This window comes from Ylistrum balloti, unplaced genomic scaffold (assembly GCF_031769215.1).
Source record: "Ylistrum balloti isolate Yb309-2 unplaced genomic scaffold, AGI_CSIRO_Ybal_v1 Utg369908, whole genome shotgun sequence".
Taxonomy (NCBI): Eukaryota; Metazoa; Mollusca; class Bivalvia; order Pectinida; family Pectinidae; genus Ylistrum; species Ylistrum balloti.
Genome location: NW_026782032.1, coordinates 215,684 through 240,512, shown reverse-complemented (window position 1 = coordinate 240,512; position 24,829 = coordinate 215,684). Strand labels below are relative to the sequence as shown.

Here is a 24,829-nt window from a genome sequence, read left to right as displayed (position 1 = left end):
AACGACCTCAGGATCATCAAAATACATTCGTTGAAAATATATTACTGTTACCGAGATGTTGAACAGATAGCATTACACAACACCGGAAGAGAAATCTTGAGGCGTAAGTACCGGTGAAGTAATAGTGAATCTGTGGCTCCAGCAAGGCTATACTTGAACTATATCGTCTTTTCCAAAGTGATACGAAAAGAAAAAAACTCTTCACTAAACATGTTATGAATGACAGCATTGTCTGCACATTTGTCATGCCGCGGTTATAGGACACATTTCTGAGCACTGTATGAAAATATCAACAGTGTGCTGATAGTTCTTTATTTTAAAAGTCGTCTTTGGCAACGGGACAGTTATTTTATTTCTTATATCACAAGTTACAGGACAGTTTATTTAAAAAATCATATTTAAATCGGTTACTGCGGTTGGGTTCAATGCTGGGGACATACTAAAACACTGAACGATGTACGGAACAATATTCGTTAATAATTTTGAGCTATTACTTATTGAATCGTCATGTTTACGCTATATTTTGGTCATTAGTAAGGTAAAGATTGTAAGACCGGCCCGTTTGCACTAAATCCCAGTCAGAAGTAAGCTGTCGCTTCTTGGTCCACCGTGTCCGCACTATATCCCGGTCATTAGTTAACTATCACTTCTTGGTCTGTTCGGTTCGCACTATATCTCCGTCATTAGTAAACTACCCCTTGTTGGTCCATCACGTTCGCACTCTATCCCGGTCATTAGTAAATCGTCCCTTGTTAGTCCATGATGTTCGCACTATATCTCCGTCATTAGTAAAGTATCCCTTGTTGGACCGTCCTGTACGCACTATATCTCCGTCATTAGTTAACTGTCCCTTGTAGGACCGTCCGGTTCGCACTATATTCCAGGCATTCGTTAACTATCGTTTTTTCCCCAAACAACTCTGTTATTACTCATCCTAATGTATCACGGAAACTATCGTCTCTAATTAGTTTGTCATGGAAATCATTGTCATTAGTTGGTTTGTCACATAAACCATTGCCATGGGTTGTTTTGTCTTGAAAACCATTGTCATTGGATGGTTTGTCTTCGAAACTATTGTTATGGGTTAGTTTGTCTTGGAAACCATTTTTCATGGGTTGGTTTGTCCCATAAACCATTGTCATTCTTTGGTTTGTCACATAAACCATTGTCATTCTTTGGTTTGTCCCATAAACCATTGTCATTCTTTGGTTTGTCACATAAACCATTGTCATTCTTTGGTTTGTCCCATAAACCATTGTCATTCTTTGGTTTGTCCCATAAACCATTGTCATTCTTTGGTTTGTCACATAAACCATTGTCATTCTTTGGTTTGTCACATAAACCATTGTCATTCTTTGGTTTGTCCCATAAACCATTGTCATTCTTTGGTTTGTCCCATAAACCATTGTCATTCTTTGGTTTGTCACATAAACCATTGTCATTCTTTGGTTTGTCACATAAACCATTGTCATTCTTTGGTTTGTCCCATAAACCATTGTCATTCTTTGGTTTGTCCCATAAACCATTGTCATTCTTTGGTTTGTCCCATAAACCATTGTCATTCTTTGGTTTGTCCCATAAACCATTGTCATTCTTTGGTTTGTCCCATAAACCATTGTCATTCTTTGGTTTGTCACATAAACCATTGTCATTCTTTGGTTTGTCCCATAAACCATTGTCATTCTTTGGTTTGTCCCATAAACCATTGTCATTCTTTGGTTTGTCCCATAAACCATTGTCATTCTTTGGTTTGTCACATAAACCATTGTCATTCTTTGGTTTGTCCCATAAACCATTGTCATTCTTTGGTTTGTCCCATAAACCATTGTCATTCTTTGGTTTGTCACATAAACCATTGTCATTCTTTGTTTTGTCACATAAACCATTGTCATTCTTTGGTTTGTCATAGAAACCATTGTCATTAGTTGGTGTGTAATGGAAACCATTTGAGTACATTCACGCAACAGCTATGGCCATCCAAGTACGGTCTAGCTCTTCATGCATTCGAGACGAGTGCCTGAGTTGAGTGTGTGTTTGTAGATACTGCAATATGTTCTTGTAAGCCTCATTGTGGTAGTGTGGGTGGGCCAACTTTATAGTGTTATCAAACTGAAGTATACTGTCGGAGACACCGAGCAGGTGACTCTTTCGTGGTAACATGAACCTCGAACATAGTTTCAGGCAACATTGTCTCAATTCACCAAAACATTTGCTGATTGGGAAAATGCTTGGCGAATGGCGTCAATGACGGAGAGGTATTTTGTATACTCGGAGTGTCAATAGCTGTATATTTTGACCCCGAGTGTTTCTGTTGCGGCTGTTTCTGCAACTGCTTCTCTGAGTCATTACAGTATTGGAGAAGCAGTTTTTCCTACAAATTTTCTGCTTCGTATAGGCTTTCACTCATGGCTGTGCCCCACCCCCTTCGATTTCATAGTGTAAGTTGGTCAAACCGAAGTGTAGATACTTGCATTTGGATGAGTTGAATTCTCTGACCATCGTCGATAATAAGCTATGCTGTTGTCGTCAGATGTTCCGGGAGATCAGAAACAAGACACTCACGTGGATGATTCCTCTCTTAATTGAGTCCAAGTTTGTATTCTGTTCACTGTCTTGTTTCACGTCTTTTCAACACACTTTACTTTGTACAATCTCTTAAATACACATAGTCTTCAATAATAAATAAGAAAAATCTTAAATCTCAAATGCCTTAGCGAGACAGCCGACTTAACTGCAATAAGAGTCGAAATTATGCTTCAAGTAATCTTCCAATCTGCGATTCTAGCTCCGTGTCTGTAGATTTCCATTCCTTATCAATACAAAAGTTCAAATACACACTTTCGTCGGCGTGCAATGTTTACTATCTGAACTGCATACTAGATCAATCTTATAACGTACCTTAATATAGCTTAAGGAAATATAGACAGTTTTGGCATGTTTGAGTAATATACACTCGAACCTTGTTATCTCGAACTCATATAATTCGGACTTCGTTTAATTCGAAACATTTCTTCGGTCCCTGCCTTATTTTACACAAACATTCAAAGTCATTGAAATGGATTACTTGGTTATCTTGAAGTTTTTTCCGTGGTCCCATCGAGTTCGAGATAACGAGGTTCGACTGTAAGTATATATTATTTGCCAGAAATGCGGCAAACTAAGAGCAAATAGATTTATTTGCAGTTTGAGCTGATCTAACATTGAACGTCACCCTTTATGTTTCATATAATGTTTTCTGTTCAGCTGTTGTTCGGTGTGACATTTAAGAATCTTTCTTCCACGTAGATCCCTCGGTTCTCGTATCACCATTCCGACCTTTCACGATATTGACTATACGATTATTGCAATACTTGATGCGACGAAGTTTTGAAAGTTTTAAATTCCTGGCTAATTCTTTTCTGTATGTTTTGTGTAAGTAATTCATACTGTAGGTAATATCAATAACAGTATATTTTGCGTGTCATGCGAATATCTTAATGCCTTTTTATTTGTATTTAAGGAGCAGTCTTAAGATTGAACATTGGTGATTATGACGATGCGGGTGGCCGTGATAGGAGCGGGAGCTGCAGGCCTGTGTGCCCTTAGGCACCTCAGCACCAGACAGCCGAAGTTCCAGGCTGTGTGCTTCGAGCAGAATAGTCGTCTTGGTGGCACTTGGATTTACACTGACAAGACAGGCGTGGATGATCACGGTCTCCCCATCCACTCCAGCATGTACAGAAATCTGAAGTGAGACACTGATTATACCTGACGTCACATATGTATGATATAACAACCAACACCAATAAAACCAGTTAATCTGTCAATCATTTTACCACAATATCTGTCGTAAGGAGAAGGATGTTTTGATGAAGTGTCATTTTATTAAGATGTATTGTATTACGGTCCTTTCTTGTAAACTGTGACATTGTACGACACAATGTCTGACCAGTGTCCGTTCTGGATTTAGGTATATTTGTCCACGTGCATCATTAAACCGCCACAAACGTTAGACATATGATATATTGCATCTAAAATTAAGATTTCATAACGTAAGAATCTTTATTCACCAATATGAACATTTCTATCGGGTTTTTTCATCAGGACGAATCTTCCGAAGGAAGTGATGGCCTTTCCTGATTTCCCATTCCGGAAAGATCTACCATCTTTTGTACGACACGAAGACATGTTAGAATATCTAGAGAGTTACGCAACTTCCTTTGATTTATTGAAATATATCAAGGTAAGTTGAACGTGTTTTTTCCTCTTGTGTTTCATATAAAAGAAGGATGAAAGACCCTCGTATTCACTTTTACAATTTGTTTTCAACTGTGGTTTGATTATATGAATACTATAAGGAAAGAATGATATTTTTAAAACCTTGATCTGATGTATGGCTTACTAGTTCTCGAAGACTCGTATGTGAAAAGGAAAGGGATATTTCAAGCGATAGTAATAATTAGAATAAACGCAAATTATCCTGGCCATAATTTCATAACTTCTGACGAATATGCGAAAAAAGTACTTTTTACTGAAGAGAGATTAAAACCGATGTACATCTTTGAATGTGTGAAGTGCCTGCTTGCATATGGAAACCAATATGTGTTAAAAATTTAAACTTCAGTTCTCTACGACAGTAAATAGTGTTAATCCCCTAAAGTCCCCTGACAAAGTAACGTGGCAGGTGACCTACAAGGACTTGGTAAACTCCGATGTAAGTCCTGTCACAGAAACGTTTGATGCTGTCATGGTTTGTAATGGGTAAGTGTCTATAATGATATTGATTTGGAAGATTTTTTTTTGCTAGACTGAAAAAACATCAATAAAATACCAACATGGCAACATAATCATAATCCAAACTCAAATTCCACAAAACTAGGACAAAATATGAACACAAGAAAAATTACACGGAGACTCCTGAAAAATAAAAGACCATGTGTTCCAGAAGAGTAAGCGTCTTCTGCTTCACCGACGACACCCGCCATGTGAACCTTCGTCAATCCAAGTGAGTAATGTCACGTGCTCAAATGAGAACAAAGTGTTCAACAACGGAACCAACAGGCAAACTAACGAGCATCAAATCAAATGATTGCTTCATATAGCCGTCGTTTGACTGAAGATTTGATACTCTTTGCCATTTATATATTTTTCTTTGGGAATAAAGCGTTGCCATTTACACTTCTTAAATTAAAGGACTAATCAATCACAATATTACATCGTGTATAAAGTTTGGTAACACTGTCAATAACCAGATAACGTTGTAATTAGATGGCACTAACATCAGACGCAATAACAAATAACTAGATAACACAATGTAACAAGTTGTATGATGATGCATAGTGAAAATTAATAAATTACCCTGAAGTGAATAGAATTGGTTGTCATCTTATCATAGATGGGTATTCTGGAACTGTACTTCCCAATTCTGCTTCATCGACAACAGCCTTGAAATTCTAGATCAATCCGACTATTGTCAAGTATAATTTCAACCTTCGTGTCAAGATCTTTCCCTATGACAGGAAAAAAAATTGATAATACTGATAATTCCTAAAACGTTTAATACACATACCAATCTTTTGATCATTAGTAAAGTTATTGCCATCAGCTTTTAAAAAATCGAACAACCAATTGTGCTGGGGGGAAATCTTGTATTTGTAGCAGATTTCTTGTTTTTAATGTCTCTCCTTAAGACAACTTTACAACCCGCACCTACACATCTACCTCTCATTGTGAGAACTATACTGTATTACGTGTTTAAAGTCTCTGTCAGTAGAAAATGTAGAAAGTAATGTCAGAAATTAACACTTTGCACAAATGGTAAAGTTTCGATTATTGAGGAGAGTTAAGGTAAGAAATAAAGCTATATATATGTTAAATAATTTTGAATATGGAAGACATTCAAAATGTCTTTTGTTCACAAAGCTTAACTTTCAACACAGAATGCTTAGAAAATCAATAGTATAGGCGGCATACTTACTGTTTTAGTATTTTGGTATTTAGTTTATGGTTCGAACATTCCTAGTTCGTTAAAATAATTATTTTTTCTCTGTTTTGTGACAATCGGCGTTCATAGTTTGGTAATTAAGTTACGTAATTAGTTAATTAGGCAAATGCATCTTCGGTTAATTTAGATTAGATGTAAAGTCAATAGAACCAAGCTTGATGGCACCAAGCAATGTTTCGGTGAGTGGTCTCGTCGGATGAAAACATCCTTAGGCCGCCCTCTATAGGAAGTAAGCATTGCTGGAAAACCCACCTTTATGACAAAATATTTCGATGCAATCTTGTAAGAGACAAAATTGTACTGTGGTCAATTTCTAGAAATAATCAGGTTATTTCTGTAATCTATGATCAGAGTGATTGTATTCATTGCCGAGACTTGTCTATGTAAAGAGACGATATTAAATCGCGTAGCCTTTGTTTTATGGCTTGCATTAAATACGCCGGTGTCATTAGGAAATATCTAAACCAATTTACCATGTTAAAAACTTTGTTATTGAAAATTCTTATTATCGCAGCAAAATGTTGAACCATTTTTTTTGTTGAAGGAGTTGAAAGCTGTCGCAAACACAAATACTTCGATTGAAATCAATATTTGTTTTCTTGGTTTGCAGTCATTACTCCGTTCCACTTATACCAAACATTCCTGGACTGGATAATTTCCGAGGTAAAGTAATGCATAGCCATGATTATCGTTATCCGTCAGAGTTTGAGGGACAGCGTGTGGCGTGTCTTGGTGCTGCAGCCTCTGGTCAGGACATCAGCGTGGATGTGTCAACTGCTGCCAAACAGGTAGGTTATCCATGTAAAACAAACCCCATTGAAGAACAAATACTATTAAGTGGGCACCTGGTATGAATGTAAATATAGATTATCATATGACCATTTGATATCACACCGAGAGTCGTTATATCATCCGGAGGACCGAAGGCCTGAGTGCTGATATCAGGACTCGAGGGCTGATTAAGGATGTAACTTCAAAAGAGTCTTTTTATCATACTGTTTGCTTTATTTAAAATAAACAAGATACAAACAAAAAATTAAAAATTAAATCAACATCATAACAATGAGACACTCTTTATAGATATCCATGCTTAGCTGTTTATGTTCGTAGACGACAGCTGCAGGCGTTCGGAACATCTCGCCTCGATTACAGTGCTTAAACTGTTTTTCGTAAGAAAAATAGCATTTCTTTCTGGCCAACAATATTTATGTTCAAAACATTCAGTGATAAGCGGAAGCGGCAAAATATAAAAAAAAACATTGAGAGGGGTATGATATCGCTTTCTAAGGGAAGTAATATCGCTTTCAATGGGGTGTGATATCACTTCAGGGTGTGTGGTATCACCCAGGCCGATATCAACTTGTAGCAATTTCAGACACACTAAAATGGTTTTATCGGTGATAAACATATGGCATATATTTCGTAGTCTCTCACAAATACAAGCTCTTAACACATGCAACTAACTCGCATACATAGGAAGGCAGTCCTTAAATGACCATCGTTGTTGCTAGGACGCTAAATAACACGAAAACAAGCAAAACCAAGTGAAATACACCTCCTCTATACCACCATCTTTAAAATACAAGGAAAAATAGAGGGTTAATACAAGTACAATAAAGGAGACAGATTCGTAATCGAATTTTTCTAATGTATTGGTGAAATATTTCCATGCCTTAAAGTTGGAGAATAAAAATTAACACGAATGATAATACCCTTCAATATAATGGATTGAAAAAGACACACAGTTGAATAAGGGTTTTCAATAAAATGGATTGTACAAAAGACACAGGTGAATAATAGGCTTGAATAAAATGGATTGTACAAAAGACACAGGTGAATAATAGGCTTGAATAAAATGGATTGTACAAAAGACACAGGTGAATAATAGGCTTGAATAAAATGGATTGTACAAAAGACACAGGTGAATAATAGGCTTGAATAAAATGGTTTGTACAAAAGACACAGGTGAATAATAGGCTTGAATAAAATGGTTTGTACAAAAGACACAGGTGAATAATAGGCTTGAATAAAATGGATTGTACAAAAGACACAGGTGAATAATAGGCTTGAATAAAATGGTTTGTACAAAAGACACAGGTGAATAACATCTTTCAAAAATATGGATTGTACTAAAGACACAATTGAATAACGGCTTTCAAAAATATGGATTGTTCTAAAGGCGCTATTGAATAACGGCTTTCAATAATATAGATTGTATAAAAGAAACGTAAGTGAATAATACCCTTACAAAAGATTGTACATAATACACAGAGTTGGATAATACCCTTCAATACAACAGCTTGTATGTATCATTTTTGAGTGTCCAAGTACAATAGCGGATGATGAGTTTAAAGTTTTTGTAATCCAAATTGATTTTTATTTACCCAAATGCCATACGTCATCAATTATCGTCCGAAGATTGCGTTAATACATGTATATTTATGATATCTCGGTTGTGTTATCTGTTTCAGGTTTACATGTGTCATAGGAAACCAAGTCTACAGACGTATCTTCCGGATAATCTAGAACAGAAACCCGGGATAAAAAAAGTCAAAGAGCACTCTGTTGTGTTTGAAAACGACGAAGAAGTGGAGGTGGACGCTCTAATGTTCTGTACAGGCTATAGATTTTGTTTTCCTTTCCTCTCTCCGGAATGCCACGTGTCAACAGAAAATGAACGTATTACGCCACTATACAAGCATATCATTCATACTAAATATACTTCTTTGTCACTGATTGGAATTCTAAAGACCATTTGTCCGTTTCCAAACTTTCACAATCAGGTACTGTTTGTGATATCAGCTCTAGACGGCACAATGAATCTACCAGATTGTGAAGAGATGGAAGCGGACACAGCTAAAGACTTCCATAGTAGGTTGGAAAGGGGCATGCCAGAACGGTATGCTCACCACATGGGCACACTGCAGTGGCGTTATAATGATGAAATAGCAGACCTTGCGGGATTCGAGCGTATTCCACCTGTTGTTGAGGAGCTGTATGATACAGTACATATAACACGGGTTAAGGACATTGTACACTACAAGTCTGTAAACTATAAACTTACTGGACCAAATACTTATGAAACAATTAATGAGGAGAAAGTAAAAACGTGATTATCATGTAATTATCTTCCTAGTCCGATTTTAAGATTTACTGAGTAGACGACCATTTCTCTGGTTTGTCTTCTTCATTTGGACATGTTTTGCCATTATTAGTTATCTTAATGTGCGTGATTGATGATTTTAAAATGTCAAATGTGCGCATATACTCAAGAAATAAGAAATAAAATAAGATAAAATAATAATAAAAATACAAACATGTCAACACAATCATAACCCAAACTCAAATTCAATAAAACTAGTGAAGAATATGAACAAAAGAAAAACTCACACGAAGACTCCTGAAAAAGTACAAGGAGAATAAAACAAGACATTCCGGAAGAATAAGCGTCTTCTACTTCATCGAAGACACTCACCATGTACATCTTGTTCAATCCAAGAAGGAAATGTCACATTCGAAATGAGAATAATGTATACGACAACGGAACCAAAAGGCAAACTAATGAGCTTCAAACACAGTGTGGTGTACAGGGTCGAAAAATAAAGTGTTCTTATAGCCGAACATTCCAGGAACTGAATGACAAGTTAACTTTAAAAGGACAATTTCAAGCACATCATTATTCATGCTTACAGATGTTTCTGAAAAGTCCATATTTGACAATTTTGAAAATTATCCTAGATAATATCAAATGAAGATCATACTATTATGGAAGCCGATATCCTTCTGGGATCTCTGTTTATTAAAAACGATTTCAAATTATTTTGCAAACCAGTTATTTTCATTGGATATTAAGTTGTCCAGTTGTCTCGAATCCTCATTTTTACCGAATGCAGGTTTTGGTTGATAGGACTGATCAGCCGATATTATTTGATAATGTATATGTTTCAGTAAAATAAAATGATTTTGTATTATGGTAATGTTCTGGTCAACTGCAATATTCAGGACATGCTTATAAATGTTATATTCACATGAAATTTCAATTGATAAAGGAACAAATACATGCATATTATATTTTACATTTATAATGACAGATTACATAATTTTTGTAATAAAGTAGACTAGAGCGTCAGTAAACGACGCTGTTGTAGTGGCATGATAGTGAAGATATTCGTCTATCAAAGTCGACTCAAAAATAAATAAAAATGGATAAGACGTCGATATGTCTGATAAACATCCGTTATTCAAGTTTAATTACTCACAGAAAGCACACCCCTTTTTTTGTAATATTCATTAAAAAATTGCTTTATGACGCAGACAGCCGCTATAACTTTTTGATACTTATATACAAAAATGTACTTACGGGATAGTTTACCATCCTCTGCCACGAAGAACCGTTTGTATTTTTAAGGGAGATAATCGCACTAGCTTGTGCTGTGAACGAGACTTCCCTGCAAAATATGTACAGTTATAGACCTTATTTACTCTCTTATCCTAGATATTTTAAAAAGTAGTTTCGTCAATGTGGAACCAAAAGATAACTTGCTACATGTGGTCGCTATTCAAAAATTAGAAATACTTTATACCGGAAAATAACTATTTGATTAATATGTAATTTTAATTATTTGCCTTCTACGTTCTTGTAACTACTTACACGCTTATATAATGTAGCGTCACAGATTTGTCCAAGCCTGTATGGCTAAATTGCATCTAATTTTAAATTTTATTGATTTTTTTTCGCATATTCCTTTTTAAATGTGAAAACGTTACTAGTTTATGGAAACTCCAGTGAAGAAAAATATTCATAATATTCCAAAAACATAAAAAGACCCATGACATTTCTCAAGGGAAAGTTTCCGTCAAGCAGAGTCAGTTATCCAAACATCACGTGTCCAAGCTAAGTAATAATGATGATGGTTTTATTTCGTATTTAAGATACTCAAATTATCTATAATTTTTGACCAGGAAGCAATTAAAAAAGAAAAGGCAGTCATTTGTGTTGAAGACAACGAATTATTCTTTAATGAGATGGTTCCCGCACAGTCTCGTGAATAAAATACTTGCAACAAACAAGTTCCTTATCAGAATTATTATTGTGAAATGCAGTAAATGAGTAAAATATTTTTGCAGAATAGGTGACCTGACGCAAATCTATGTAATTACATAGAAACTGTTTAAAGATTGTACAATAGACATACAAGTGAATTGCACCTTTTAACAAAAATTAAGGAAAAACCCAAACAGAGCCTAATTATGAAGCCTAATAATGACTCCATCACACAGCTGTTTCGTCCTAGGATTCGTCAGTGATGCTAGGGACCTATATTTTGAAACATAGAAGGTGACTAATGAAAATCCAAAGTAATCGAAAGAAATGCAAAGACCCGGATGGAGATGTGCACGATTCCAATAATTCTATTTATTTCGTAATGACTGAGTTATATCGTTATATCTGTGAATTAAAAAAAATCGGTTTGTTAGCAGAAAAGGAATATATTCTGTTGGTACCAAAAAAAGCATAAATGTTTATATTATATAGACTATTTTTGGACATGTATTTTTTCTATTATACACACGTGTGCAATACATTGAGAATAATATTATCTAAAGAGATATGTTAAGAAGTGAAGGAAGTGTGTAGATTTCTGCATAAGAGCGTGTAACTCATTATGTGAATAATATTGAAAGAAAATGGTTGAAGAGAAAGAATCATGATATGTATTTTGTACCTTGTTGAGCTAGATTTGTATATTTTCTTCACATTTTAATTTATTTGGAGCTTCAGCTTCGTAGCGAGAAACGGAAGTAAATAATTGTTAAAAGAAAAGTGAAAAGTGCATTTCAGTATCAAAATACAAATTAAGGATCAGATTCAGTATATTAAAGTAATGGATTTAATGGCATCAAACAGCTCTTTCGTCCTTTAAGGGTAACTCAAGTGTCTAAAGTCAATAGCATCAAAATGGAGAGATGCACTTAGGCATAATGTATCATAATTTTAGAATATAGAATAATTCCAAAATACACGTGTACTAAACTGAGCAAAATTAATTATAACGTGGCACTTGGGTTAAGTAGTGCTGTGGGAGAATACATATACAGAAGGCCTCGGCTTTCCTGATATGATTTATGCGAATATAAAACGATCAGGCGAAGATTTTGAAAGGAGTGCGTTCAATGTAATTGTTTCGATATTTGTCATGCTTAAGCGAAGGTCACAGAAACGTAGAGTTGCTGGCGAAGTTGTTGATCCGAGATTAACACTTCTATTGAATTATCTTCGACGTGAAGTTGTTTTAGGCAACGTAGAACGTGTGGTTATAATAAATGTAATAAGTTGTCAGCTCTGATGGCCGAACAATCTGTTTCAAAACAATAAGTATTCATTCAAATGTCCAGAACACATATGTTACCAATGGGAAAAAGGGCAATTGACGTATATTGTAAACAGATGCTTGAACAATAGGATGAGGTTGCATATAAAAGCTGATGTTGAGAAAAGTGACGAAAATAAACTGGTAAGTTTTATGATAGATGGTAGGTCTCTTATAAACTAGTGTGATATTTTAACTTAGTTAATATCCAGGAACAGTGGATACCATGTCCTGATATCTCTGATATCATGATGATGTTATCCTTATATTGTCTTAAAATATCTTAAAGAAATTAAGATAACGTGTTCATCCATATAGCATCCTAGGGATATCCTATAGAGATGATGATGGCGTTTTCATCCTAAGAGTGTCTTAAAGATATTTTATAGATATGATAGCGTTCATTATGGTATCTTAAGGATATCGTATAAATATCTTGATAAAGTTATCATCCTTATAGTATATTAAGGATATATTTGTTTGGCAGATAGCATGAATATTTTCATCCTGATATTTATATAATGCTAATTGTTTGGAAGTGCTGTATTTAAATAGTAATGATAAACTGATTTGAAACAATACCACAAAATTTTAGTCTTCTGTATGTATTATGCAAAGACAAGGTCTTTCCTCTTTAAATGTTATTTTTACTTTGGTAAAGCGTTAGATTTGAAGTGTTACCTCTTTTATGAAAATACTAATTCATACTTTGTTACTCTCCGTATCGAGAGATATATTAGGAAATGCATTGTCACAGTGAATTTTATTAGAAATCATCTCTTGACTACACGTAAGTCGATGATCGCAAGCAGATTATATTACTCTATGAAGAAGCAATGGCTGTTAAGGTATTTGAAAGTAGTTCATATTAGAAAGGAATCTATGTTGAAAGTAATTAATTTCCTTTCTCTTTAGTTTATATAATTGATTAGACAATAATTTTCTACTGTTTCTGATTTCAGTGCAATCTTCACAGTCATGGAGTGGTATACCTTGTTACCCGTTTTCACTATTTTGCTCATGATTTCTATATCAGATGGTCGCAGTAAGTAACTTTCAAAATTCTCTTCTATTTATGTGTAGTTATGATCAATTTACATTCCATTTGCTGTATGGTTAATCTGCTTGTCGACAATGAACGTCTTGATGAATTTCTTAACATCAAAGTGATCGGAAGTTTTTTCCCTAATCTCTTTGTGTGCTGTATGTACATGATAAACAAATTTGTTGTTGTTTATATTTACAGGTCCACCTATGTGTGAATACCAGGGATCTTACTACTACAGTGGACAATCTGTTACTTCTAATTGCGTTACAACTATGTGTTACCGCGGGAGGAAATGGATAATAAAAGAAGCTGGTATGTCATGTCAATTATTTCAAACGGATATCGGATACATAATGCTTGAGATATAAACATGAATCATTTCATTTTTGCTTTACTGACCTTGGTTCCAGGTTGTAAGTTCGGTGATACGTGTCTGGGGAATGGGGAGATAGTGTCTGCAGGAAAGTGCCGGAAAGCACAGTGCAAGGTAAACAAGAGAGGAACGAAGAGCAAGCTTGTGTATAAACTAGGTAATTTGTTTGACTACTTGTATTTTGTGTTGTCTTTGTCTCAGCGTTTCAGACCTCGACTCGTTTACACAATTGATCGATATGGAAAAGAAGTTCCTATAACACAACGAGCAGGAGATAATAGTGTGACGTTTCGATGACTGTCACCCTCATCAGACAAATGACCATTGTGAAGTTTACTAGCACTGACGTTCGTAGTGTTTGTGCGAGATGACTATACTATAATCCTGCATACACTAAGGTAGAAACAGTGTGACGAGATGATAATAAAAAGTCATATGGTCAAAAGTACAAAACAAAAAAAACAAAAACAAAAACAAAACAAAACAAAAATTAAAAAATTAAAAAAAGGGAAGAACGTACTGTTGTAGTTGAATTGTTTATGGGTTGTTTAACACTTGGTCGTAGATATACTAGAATCTAGCCCCTGTCGTCCCATTTTGAACTGGACAGCTGCGTCGTCTCAAAGTGTTTTTCATGTCAACTGTATTTAAGATTCATTGTGATCTTGTGAATTGTCTACCTTCTGTATATTTCTGCGTCTTTATGATGTTCAAGTAGGGCCAAAAATCTACCTACTCCGATATACAATGCACCAAAGTTCTTGCATCCGATCCTGTATCTACATTCTGTCTTTTACTTTTAGGGTAGACTTAAAAGGGAAGTCTTGTAAGATTTCAGGAATGTGGCAATAATATGACCAGAGTTAGTCCTCTGCAAGGTTTCTGACAGGCCTTTGGTGTAAGGGATGAATGTCCTTTCTTTTTGTTCTTTTCCTTAATATTTCGTCTTTTGGTCTTCCTTTCCCCAAATTAGACTTTCTGTATTTTCTAATCATGTATTCATGGCGATATCGATGTATTTTTTTCTTGTTTTTTTTTCTTCTTCTATGACAATAGTTGCACATTTGACAAAGTTCTACAACGCCTAGCACCTGGTGGAAGGGATGGTGCGATAGGAAGATGAGTTGTTGGTCGTTTGAGTTATTTTCATATAAACCAATACTTTGATAATACCGTCCGTTATCTTTCTTTACTAGGAGAGTGTCATGGAATGGCATAGCGCCATCCACTGATTTCTTCCTCACATGTGAATTGGTAGCCGTTAGTACAAAGTATTCCATTGGGATTAGTAAGTCCATCGTGGGCTGTGGCGAGTTTCGGTCTTTGTGTTGTTCTAGAAGTGCTTACTGCAGTTTACTGCCTATGACCAAGTGTTAAGCAAAACAAAGTCGAATCGACTAATCACATTATTAATATTTCTGTTTTTTGTTCTACTCTTTGTTCTACCTAAGTTTTGTACACGACATGCGCCAATACTAGTACGTTTCACGGAGATCATTTGGCTGGTTCGAGTGACCATGTAATCATCGAAACGTCACACTTTCTAATGATTGTGTTGTAAGAACTTCTATTCTGTTGTCAGTATCAACCTGTAGGAAATGTTCTGTAAATTGGTATAGCTCTCCCATGTATTGACCTACGTACTTTAAAAATAGTCTTTATTCATTAAACATCCATGCTCATACAATTGTGATTCATATCATCGAAATCATCAGACAAGGCAACAACATGACTACAAAATAACTGCATCACTCATAGCCCTAACGAGGTATGAAAGATTGATACAAAAATCCTCATTTTCAAACTTTTCTCAATTTTATTGCAATTGCGTTTGAATATCTTAGTTATAAACAGAAGTTATAAACAGGAAATCTATCTATGATATTAATGTTCTTTTCGAATTGTCGTAGAAATCCTTTGGTCGTTTCATGTGATACGTTTAGGTCAGTGTTGCATGATAAAGTTCGTTGGAAGTTAGGCTTACCGATAGGTTGACAGCTTACTTAATATTCAATCCGTGTAACAGATTTTTTTAAATGTGTAGTGCTTAGTGACATCAACGGCTTAGCTTTTGTTATAAAGACTAGAAAAAAATAGGTGCTATAAGGTTAGAACGATGAGAGCTATCTATGTAATCCTGTGAGTTATTATCTCACCCGTTTTGTATCTATGATTATTTTCACTTGTGTTGTACATAATATACGGCCCTTTTTCGGCTAAACAACTTTCCTGTTAGAGCCATCGTTTTTCACTGTCAGGATCTGTCTACTTTTTATTCGTTTGATATTTTTGTTTGTTAATTCTAATGCATCAAATAACAACAATAATTATGTAAATAAAAGTAGTGCTGCGTTTTTGTGCCACCTACAATAACTGATCCTGGTCAATCAACTCGGTTTAATGACATAGTGATACGACAAGTGTGGCATTAAAAATCAAAATAATATTTCAACGTATCCATTTAGATTTATTGTTTGTGATTCTTCTGATGATATGCCTTATCAGGTTATGAATAACACTAAAATTTATTAATTGTGCAATCGGATTTATCTTCTGCAATCAGTGACATTGTATTCATATTCGATAGTTTATTATTTCAAAATGTGGCAAAATTAAACACAATGTTATTTTTGTTTGCACAGTTCGCATATTTTTTATCTGTTTATTAAAAATATTGCTGTCCTTTATTTTCTTTATTAAATCAATAAATAATTTGCTTTCGTTTTCCTGTATGCGGCATATGCCGAAAAAAAGAAATATACACTTTCATCCATTTTCTGCTCTTTATCAATGGAGAGTATGGGAATAGTTTTAGTTATTCCTTCTGTACATAAAAATCAAAGGACCTTGAAGTCGTGAGGTTTGTATAATCTGTTTATGATATACACACGTATATACATATATGTAGTTGATTAACGTTATTGATATTTAGATACTTTAACTTCGACGATGTTTCTTTCTGTAAGTGGTAAATGGATTATTTTCATATTGCTTCTTCTGGTAGGATGTCAATGGAATGACCAGTGTAAAAAGAACAGAGACAGATGGACGGAAGATTGTACCAGGTTCCAATGTAAAGTGAAAAGGGGCAAAGCTAAGGTCTCAATTGAAAAGAGATGTAAGTCATTTGTTTTATTACTTACGAAAAACTGCAAATTTCTTCAAAAGATTGAGGTATTGAATTTGTACATTAACAAAACACTTTTTCCTCAAACACAATGGCCTGTCATGGGTATAGCACATCTAATATTAAATATTTTTTTATCCATGTAAATTTACGATAATACTATCATTTGATAGAAACATAGATACTAATAATAAATCATCTCTAGCCTTAGCTGTCTGTATTACATATTGAAAGGTATGTTAACTTTAGTTGTCCTTATGATGTTGCAGCTTTAATTGTAATTACGTTATTATAGTTTTAGTTGTCAATACGATATTATAGTTTTAGTTGTCAATACGATATTATAGTTTTAGTTGTCAATACGATATTGTAGTTTTAGTTGTCAATACGTTATTACAGTTTTAGTTGTCAATACATAGTATAGTTTTAGTTGACAATACGATATTGTGATTTAGTTGTCAATACGATATTATAGTTTTAGTTGTCAATACGATATTATAGTTTTAGTTGTCAATACGATATTATAGTTTTAGTTGTCAATACGATATTGTAGTTTTAGTTGTCAATACGTTATTACAGTTTTAGTTGTCAATACGATAGTATAGTTTTAGTTGTCAATACGATATTGTGATTTAGTTGTCAATACGATATTATAGTTTTAGTTGTCAATACGATATTGTGATTTAGTTGTCAATACGATATTACAGTTTTAGTTGTCAATACGATATTGTGATTTAGTTGTCAATACGATATTATAGTTTTAGTTGTCAATACGATATTACAGTTTTAGTTGTCAATACGATATCATAGTTTTAGTTGTCAATACGATATTACAGTTTTAGTTGTCAATACGATATTACAGTTTTAGTTGTCAATACGATATCATAGTTTTAGTTGTCAATACGATATTACAGTTTTAGTTGTCAATACGATATTACAGTTTTAGTTGTCAATACGATATTATAGTTTTAGTTGTCAATACGATATTGTGATTTAGTTGTCTATACGATATTACAGTTTTAGTTGTCAATACGATATTACAGGTTTAGTTGTCAATACGATATTATAGGTTTAGTTGTCAATACGATATTGTGATTTAGTTGTCTATACGATATTACAGTTTTAGTTGTCAATACGATATTACAGTTTTAGTTGTCAATACGATATTGTGATTTAGTTGTCAATACGATATTACAGTTTTAGTTGTCAATACGATATTGTGATTTAGTTGTCAATACGATATTATAGTTTTAGTTGTCAATACGATATTGTGATTTTAGTTGTCAATACGATATTATAGTTTTAGTTGTCAATACGATATTACAGTTTTAGTTGTCAATACGATATTATAGTTTTAGTTGTCAATACGATATTACAGTTTTAGTTGTCTATACGATATTGTGATTTAGTTGTCTGTACGATATTACAGTTTTAGTTGTCAATACGATATTACAGTTTTAGTTGTCAATACGATATTACAGGTTTAGTTGTCAATACGATATTACAGTTTTAGTTGTCAATACGATATTACAGTTTTAGTTGTCAATACGATATTACAGTTTTAGTTGTCTATACGATATTACAGTTTTAGTTGTCAATACGATATTACAGTTTTAGTTGTCAAACGATATTGTGATTTTGTTGTCTAACATTATTGTATATTGATATTATAGCTTTAGTTGTTTATACAATAGTAAAGACAATGTTATATATACAATTTTGTAGCTTTAGTTGTCTGTGCAACAGTGTAGATATAGTTGTACACACGGTGTTGTAGCTTTAGTCGTCTTCACAACAGTGTAGATATAGTTGTACACACGGTGTTGTAGCTTTGGTCGTCTTCACAACAGTGTAGATATAGTTGTACACACGGTGTTGTAGCTTTAGTCGTCTTCACAACAGTGTAGATATAGTTGTACACACGGTGTTGTAGCTTTGGTCGTCTTCACAACAGTGTATATATAGTTGTACACACGGTGTTGTAGCTTTGGTCGTCTTCACAACAGTGTAGATATAGTTGTACACACGGTGTTGTAGCTTTGGTCGTCTTCACAACAGTGTAGATATAGTTGTATACACGGTGTTGTAGCTTTGGTCGTCTTCACAGCAGTGTAGATATAGTTGTACACACTGTGTTGTGGCTTTGGTCGTCTTCACAACAGTGATGAAGACGTTATACACATTATATTTCAGCTTTCTATGGCTATACACTATTTTGTATTTGATTCCGTACATGATTCGCATTACTTATTGAAAGTCCCGTTGTGTTAAGCTATTGTTTCTTTTTCTAGTTATTTCGTCCCTACAGTTTAACTTATCAAAATGAGTTGACACTGTCTCTGTGGTACGTGATATTAAATTGTCTTAAAATTAATATATTTTTTCATATTATTTTTACAATAAAGAATCATTGAATGTCCATATCTGTACCTTTTCGATATTCCGTTGTAGATTGTGAATGGGCGATCGACAAAGAGTGCTACAGGATGGGTAAAAAGAAAATGGATTCTTGTAGGCAGTACCGATGTCAGGAAGATTCTGAAGGGGCCTTAGGATTCATGTTAGTGTCATCAGGTAAGGATCTTTGAAGGGAAGAGATAAATATACTTATCAAACAAGTGGAAACAGTAGACTTCACCGGTTTAATAGACAAAAGATTTTCCTGATCAGAATAGTTCATAGGCTGCATGTCTATTAGTCATATTGCCTTTGCTGACTTCTTATAATTCATCTTAAAATGTATTGAAAATTATTAGGCCTTTTACATAATATCCAAGCGTTGAATTGTTCAAAATGAAAAAAAAAGAAGAAAAAAACCACACACACCAACAACATCACAAACCACCACCACCACACACAAAAATGTCGACTTCTGTTCTTTGACGATTTAAGCATGCCATATCCATGTAGCTTTGGTCTCTTGGTCATTCCATATGGATTTTCTGGTTAGTCCTGTAAAGAAATAAACTACATTGTTCCTGCACATGGTTTGATATATGACAAGGTAATGTATAAGTTTTAAACGCTGTTAAAAGGATTGCGTTTCATGAGATCTGTTGTTTCATTATATGTGATGTCAAACTTTTCTCGGTCAGGAGCTTATTTCTGACAATCATAGTTTCCATTTAGGATATGTGATGGTTTGCTAATAATTGACGAAATACTTTTATGCCATTTCCTACGAAAATTCTACATAATTCTACCTTAAATATCAACATGTATCACGAAGCTTTTTTATTATATGCTGAACGGTGTATGTTTGAATAGTTTTTCGAACAATACTATCATGAACCTTACATTCTAACACTGACTTTGCGATTTTCCAGGTTGCCTGTTAAATGGAAATTGTCTTCTGAATGGTCAGGAATACGCTGGTGACGATAAGACGTGTGTCTGTGAAGACGGGAACCTGATGTGTGTCGGTGTGCCAGTAACAGCTGTTTTAGACACCTCACCCCGACCACACCATTAATTGATCAAAGACGCACCAAAGGATTTCCGTATGGGAAAATGGTTGACTAATTGTTTCAAATAAAATGACTCTATCATACGACATTCGTTATTGCTTCATATTCAAAGGCCAAATACAGAGAATATGTCCTCGTTACGCTTCGCATATCACACCACATCAAATATCTCCAATTAGTTTAATACAACGGTAAAGTCTCAAGCGGAAATAGTACCAACTTTAAAAAAACAAGTTGAAAAAAATATCTGATCTCTTTCACTTGTTCATCTGACCCAAAGGATTAAGATGACCTCGTATTTCGACTGTCGTCCCGTACCGTGCGCAAACTTTTCAGATTTTCATCTTCTTCTCAGGTCCTTCAGTGGGATTCAGCTCAAACTCTCCCGAAATGATCTTGGTATAGTCATGACAAGTTAGTTCGAAATCCAACATGGCCACCATGTCCTATTTTTGTTAAGTAGGGAAACAAACAAAGAGTTGATATTTTTCGTCCATGTAAATACTATCAACATAACAGCCAAGGCAGCCATTTTGTACCCTGATTATGCGGTAATAGTTTTTCTGGATAGCACCTATTTCTTACACTTCATCGAAAGTTGCATCCGTTGGATTGAACTGAACATGCCTAAAATGCTACCGAAATCGTTTTGACTAAGTATTTTTCGCGCTTGCCACAAATTCAATACGGCCTCATTTCGAAACCTATTTCATGTATTTCCTCCAGTTTCACTGGTTCATTTGAACTGAAATGTTAAGAAACTGAAGGTTGTTTTTTAACTTGATGGGCTGAAAGTTTCATAATTGTTTCAATGATTCAATTACTACTACTGCTATTAACTTAGGTATAGATATACACTCACCTTTAAGATTTAAGGGTCTCTTGTTTTCCATTCATTTTCTATTTCAAAACAGTTGTAGGATATCATTTACACCTTGATGGTGTTGGTTGTGGTGTACAGTGTATAGGAAATGATTCATATTTCGTTATCATATATTTCGTGTCAGATAAAATATGTGTAAGGTTGTATGATAAAGACACTGGCATTCGTACCTATTGCTATGATAACTTAAATCCTTGGAGAGAACAGTATTTGTTTTAGCAGAAACATTTACTGGAAGGGCAAGCTCTGCATTCGTCTCTGGTATTCATTTACATTTCTGTTGTCATTACAAACTCAATTGATTCTATTTGCATATGGACATTGAACAAATGATTACATCTGCGTAATTACTCAGCGTAAACCAGTTTACCACCTTTTGACGAACTAGTCCATAACTTGAATCCAAGACAGTGCAGTTTTCCCATCAAAACATGCAATGAACTTCACAATCAAATCGAAGACAAAGAGCCATTGTTTGAAGATTTGAGACCGTATAATCCATAGATCTATGATGGCTATATGTAGAATAGCCATCATTTTGTTCACGTCGATCGTCGGTTCGTGGAGTAAAGATATTCCATCTGAGCAGACTTTGGTCCAACATCTAATGGGCGGATACGGAAGACGAATACTCTTAATAAAAGTGAACCTGTGGAAATACAGATAGGATACTCCCTGATGAAAATAACGCAAATAGACGAAAAGAATCAGGTATTTTACACAAAAGGATACTTCACGTTTGTATGGACTGATCTGTCACTTGTATGGGACCCCAATCGTTACAATGGGACAGATATGGTGTTGTCATCCTTATCAGATATATGGGTCCCCGATGTTGCTTTATATAACTCAGTGTCTGGTTCTGAATCATTACCTAACAGTCATGATAAAATACGTGTAAACAACAACGAAAGTATAAACAGGAGAAGTGCATCACTTTACACCACACTGTGTGACATATCGATCAGAAAATATTCTTTTGATACACAGACATGTTTATTCAATATTGGTCCTACCTATTCGCTTCCTTCGATGCAGATTAGCTATCCTGACCACGACAAAATTCGCGCTAACTTTTACCGTGAAAATTCCGAGTGGTCATTTAACAAGTCCTACATATGGTGCTATACTGACCAAATGTCAATTTATAATACCAGTATAACAGTGAAGAGGAAACCCAGCAAGTGTCTGATACGTACAGTACTACCCGTAACTCTACTCGCAATCACGAACCCGTTTACTTTCCTCATTCCTTGCGCATCCGGAGAAAGACTTTTTTTCGCTATGTCTTTGTTCCTGAGTTTTTCGCTGATGTTGGGGACTATAGCAAACGAATTGCCAATCGCGTCTAACGAAACTTGTTACTTTGCGCTCTTTGTTCAAATAATGTTCTGGTTTGGTGGCGTGCAATGTTGTTCAAGTGCTGTAAAGATTCCTTTCGGTCTAAGACCATTGAATTACCCATTACCTAAATTGGTCCTACGTGCAACGGGCTTGTCTAAACGGAAATAAAAAAGTAAGCATTGCTACAGATGGGGATGTGCCAGCAAAAGAAACCGACAATTCACATGCGAATGGGATTCCGGACCTGACATGGTCGGATGTTCTCCATCAAATGAATCTTATAATGGTTGTCATGTTTGAGTCTTTTACAGTTCTCGTGATCACTAGCGTTGTACTCTTAATAATTATATGATACAGGTAAAGAGATAATGAGTGGTTATCGTCATTTATAAACGGTTAGATATTCATTTTATAACTAATAAAAAAATCATTATAAAATCTGAATAGCTCTTATAGTTGTGTACTTTCTGCTAATTAAAACATTTGAAATTTTGCAAAACTGCTGTGTTAACAACGTCAAATTTTTTTTTATTAAAATAGGATCGACCGAACACTAATTCATATCATTATCGTTCGTAGAGTGTAAACAATGTCTTTGCTCATGCAATTTTAAATTCAGTTTAATTCAAATTTATTTATTTCGCTCTGTCACGCGTATAGCATGAAACAAGGGGCCATTTTTTAAACACAAATTTTGAAACATGGCTGGCGAATTAGGTTTTGGCTCATTAAATAATTATACGTCAATTGTATTCAGAAATCATATCAAAACGGCGGGTTAAAATGAGGCCCCGAATAGTCACGTGATGAATTTTCCGATCATATCAACGATGAGTGGTAGACGTAACAGCAAGTGTCGACAAACTTTAGTTTGAAGCTGATAATCTTTATCAATTTCTCTCAGTGTTATAATTTTGTGAAGAGTCTAATCTTAAGTATTACAATGCTTGCCCGAAATCAAACGCATGGGAAAAAACGAAATCTAAGCATTTAGTCCAATTAAGGCACCGTTTCATTTGTCAATTATATTACCAATATATTATACGTAGAGATGATTGGTATATATAAAGGTTGGCGTGTTAATTAAAGCTATTTTGATATTATTTAGTTGTTTTCTTTAAATCACAGTAAATGCAGGTAAAACTGTGTTTATAGAGTGTTTGCTTTGTTATAATACAGTACATGTATTATCTACATTCTTTATTGAAATATAAGTACAGTATAGGTATAAATTTGATGTACAATCTACACTCTTTATTGAAGTATAAGTACAGTATAGGTATAAATTTGATGTACAATCTACACTCTTTATTGATGTATAAGCACAGTATAGGTATAAATTTGATGTACAATCTACACTCTTTATTGATGTATAAGTACAGTATAGGTATAAATTTGATGTACAATCTACACTCTTTATTGAAATATAACTACAGTATAGGTATAAATTTGATGTACAATCTACACTCTTTATTGAAATATAAGTACAGTATAGGTATAAATTTGATGTACAATCTACACTCTTTATTGATGTATAAGCACAGTATAGGTATAAATTTGATGTACAATCTACACTCTTTATTGATGTATAAGTACAGTATAGGTATAAATTTGATGTACAATCTACACTCTTTATTGAAATATAACTACAGTATAGGTATAAATTTGATGTACAATCTACACTCTTTATTGATGTATAAGTACAGTATAGGTATAAATTTGATGTACAATCTACACTCTTTATTGATGTATAAGTACAGTATAGGTATAAATTTGATGTACAATCTACACTCTTTATTGATGTATAAGCACAGTATAGTTATAAATTTGATGTACAATCTACACTCTTTATTGAAATATAACTACAGTATAGGTATAAATTTGATGTACAATCTACACTCTTTATTGATGTATAAGTACAGTATAGGTATAAATTTGATGTACAATCTACACTCTTTATTGATGTATAAGTACAGTATAGGTATAAATTTGATGTACAATCTACACTCTTTATTGATGTATAAGTACAGTATAGGTATAAATTTGATGTACAATCTACACTCTTTATTGAAATATAACTACAGTATAGGTATAAATTTGATGTACAATCTACACTCTTTATTGATGTATAAGTACAGTATAGGTATAAATTTGTTGTACAATCTACACTCTTTATTGATGTAGTATAAGTACAGTATAGGTATAAATTTGATGTACAATCTACACTCTTTAT

At 34.2% G+C, this 24,829-nt stretch overlaps 3 protein-coding genes across 3 annotated transcripts; 2 read left to right on the top strand and 1 right to left on the bottom strand.

The window, feature by feature from the left end:
- Positions 1-61: 61 nt before the first annotated feature.
- LOC132546720 (uncharacterized) lies at positions 62-9,868 on the top strand. Its single transcript, XM_060210438.1, has 6 exons — positions 62-103; positions 3,500-3,729; positions 4,084-4,222; positions 4,604-4,740; positions 6,594-6,771; positions 8,455-9,868. The coding sequence occupies exons 2-6, from the start codon at positions 3,530-3,532 to the stop codon at positions 9,094-9,096; spliced, it is 1,296 nt and encodes a 431-aa protein (XP_060066421.1). The 5' UTR covers positions 62-103; positions 3,500-3,529; the 3' UTR covers positions 9,097-9,868.
- Positions 1,078-1,956, bottom strand: LOC132546702 (LWamide neuropeptides-like). Its single transcript, XM_060210418.1, has one exon. The coding sequence runs from the start codon at positions 1,954-1,956 to the stop codon at positions 1,078-1,080; it is 879 nt and encodes a 292-aa protein (XP_060066401.1).
- Positions 9,869-13,332: 3,464 nt separating the features above from the next.
- LOC132546699 (uncharacterized) lies at positions 13,333-20,374 on the top strand. Its single transcript, XM_060210417.1, has 6 exons — positions 13,333-13,399; positions 13,601-13,714; positions 13,813-13,932; positions 16,780-16,893; positions 19,354-19,476; positions 20,229-20,374. The coding sequence occupies exons 1-6, from the start codon at positions 13,333-13,335 to the stop codon at positions 20,372-20,374; spliced, it is 684 nt and encodes a 227-aa protein (XP_060066400.1).
- The last annotated feature ends 4,455 nt before the right edge of the window (positions 20,375-24,829 follow it).

What these genes read in the sequence shown, in the direction of transcription:
- LOC132546702 (XM_060210418.1), bottom strand. Translation starts at nt 1,956, where the DNA reads ATGTACTCAAATGGTTTCCATTACACACCAACTAATGACAATGGTTTC.
- LOC132546720 (XM_060210438.1), top strand. Translation starts at nt 3,530, where the DNA reads ATGACGATGCGGGTGGCCGTGATAGGAGCGGGAGCTGCAGGCCTGTGT. An exon ending in GCTGTCATGGTTTGTAATGG is followed by an intron (nt 4,741 to 6,593) that starts GTAAGTGTCTAT and finishes CTTGGTTTGCAG; the next exon opens with TCATTACTCCGTTCCACTTA. An exon ending in TGTCAACTGCTGCCAAACAG is followed by an intron (nt 6,772 to 8,454) that starts GTAGGTTATCCA and finishes TATCTGTTTCAG; the next exon opens with GTTTACATGTGTCATAGGAA.
- LOC132546699 (XM_060210417.1), top strand. Translation starts at nt 13,333, where the DNA reads ATGGAGTGGTATACCTTGTTACCCGTTTTCACTATTTTGCTCATGATT. An exon ending in ATGGATAATAAAAGAAGCTG is followed by an intron (nt 13,715 to 13,812) that starts GTATGTCATGTC and finishes CCTTGGTTCCAG; the next exon opens with GTTGTAAGTTCGGTGATACG. An exon ending in CAAGCTTGTGTATAAACTAG is followed by an intron (nt 13,933 to 16,779) that starts GTAATTTGTTTG and finishes TTCTTCTGGTAG; the next exon opens with GATGTCAATGGAATGACCAG.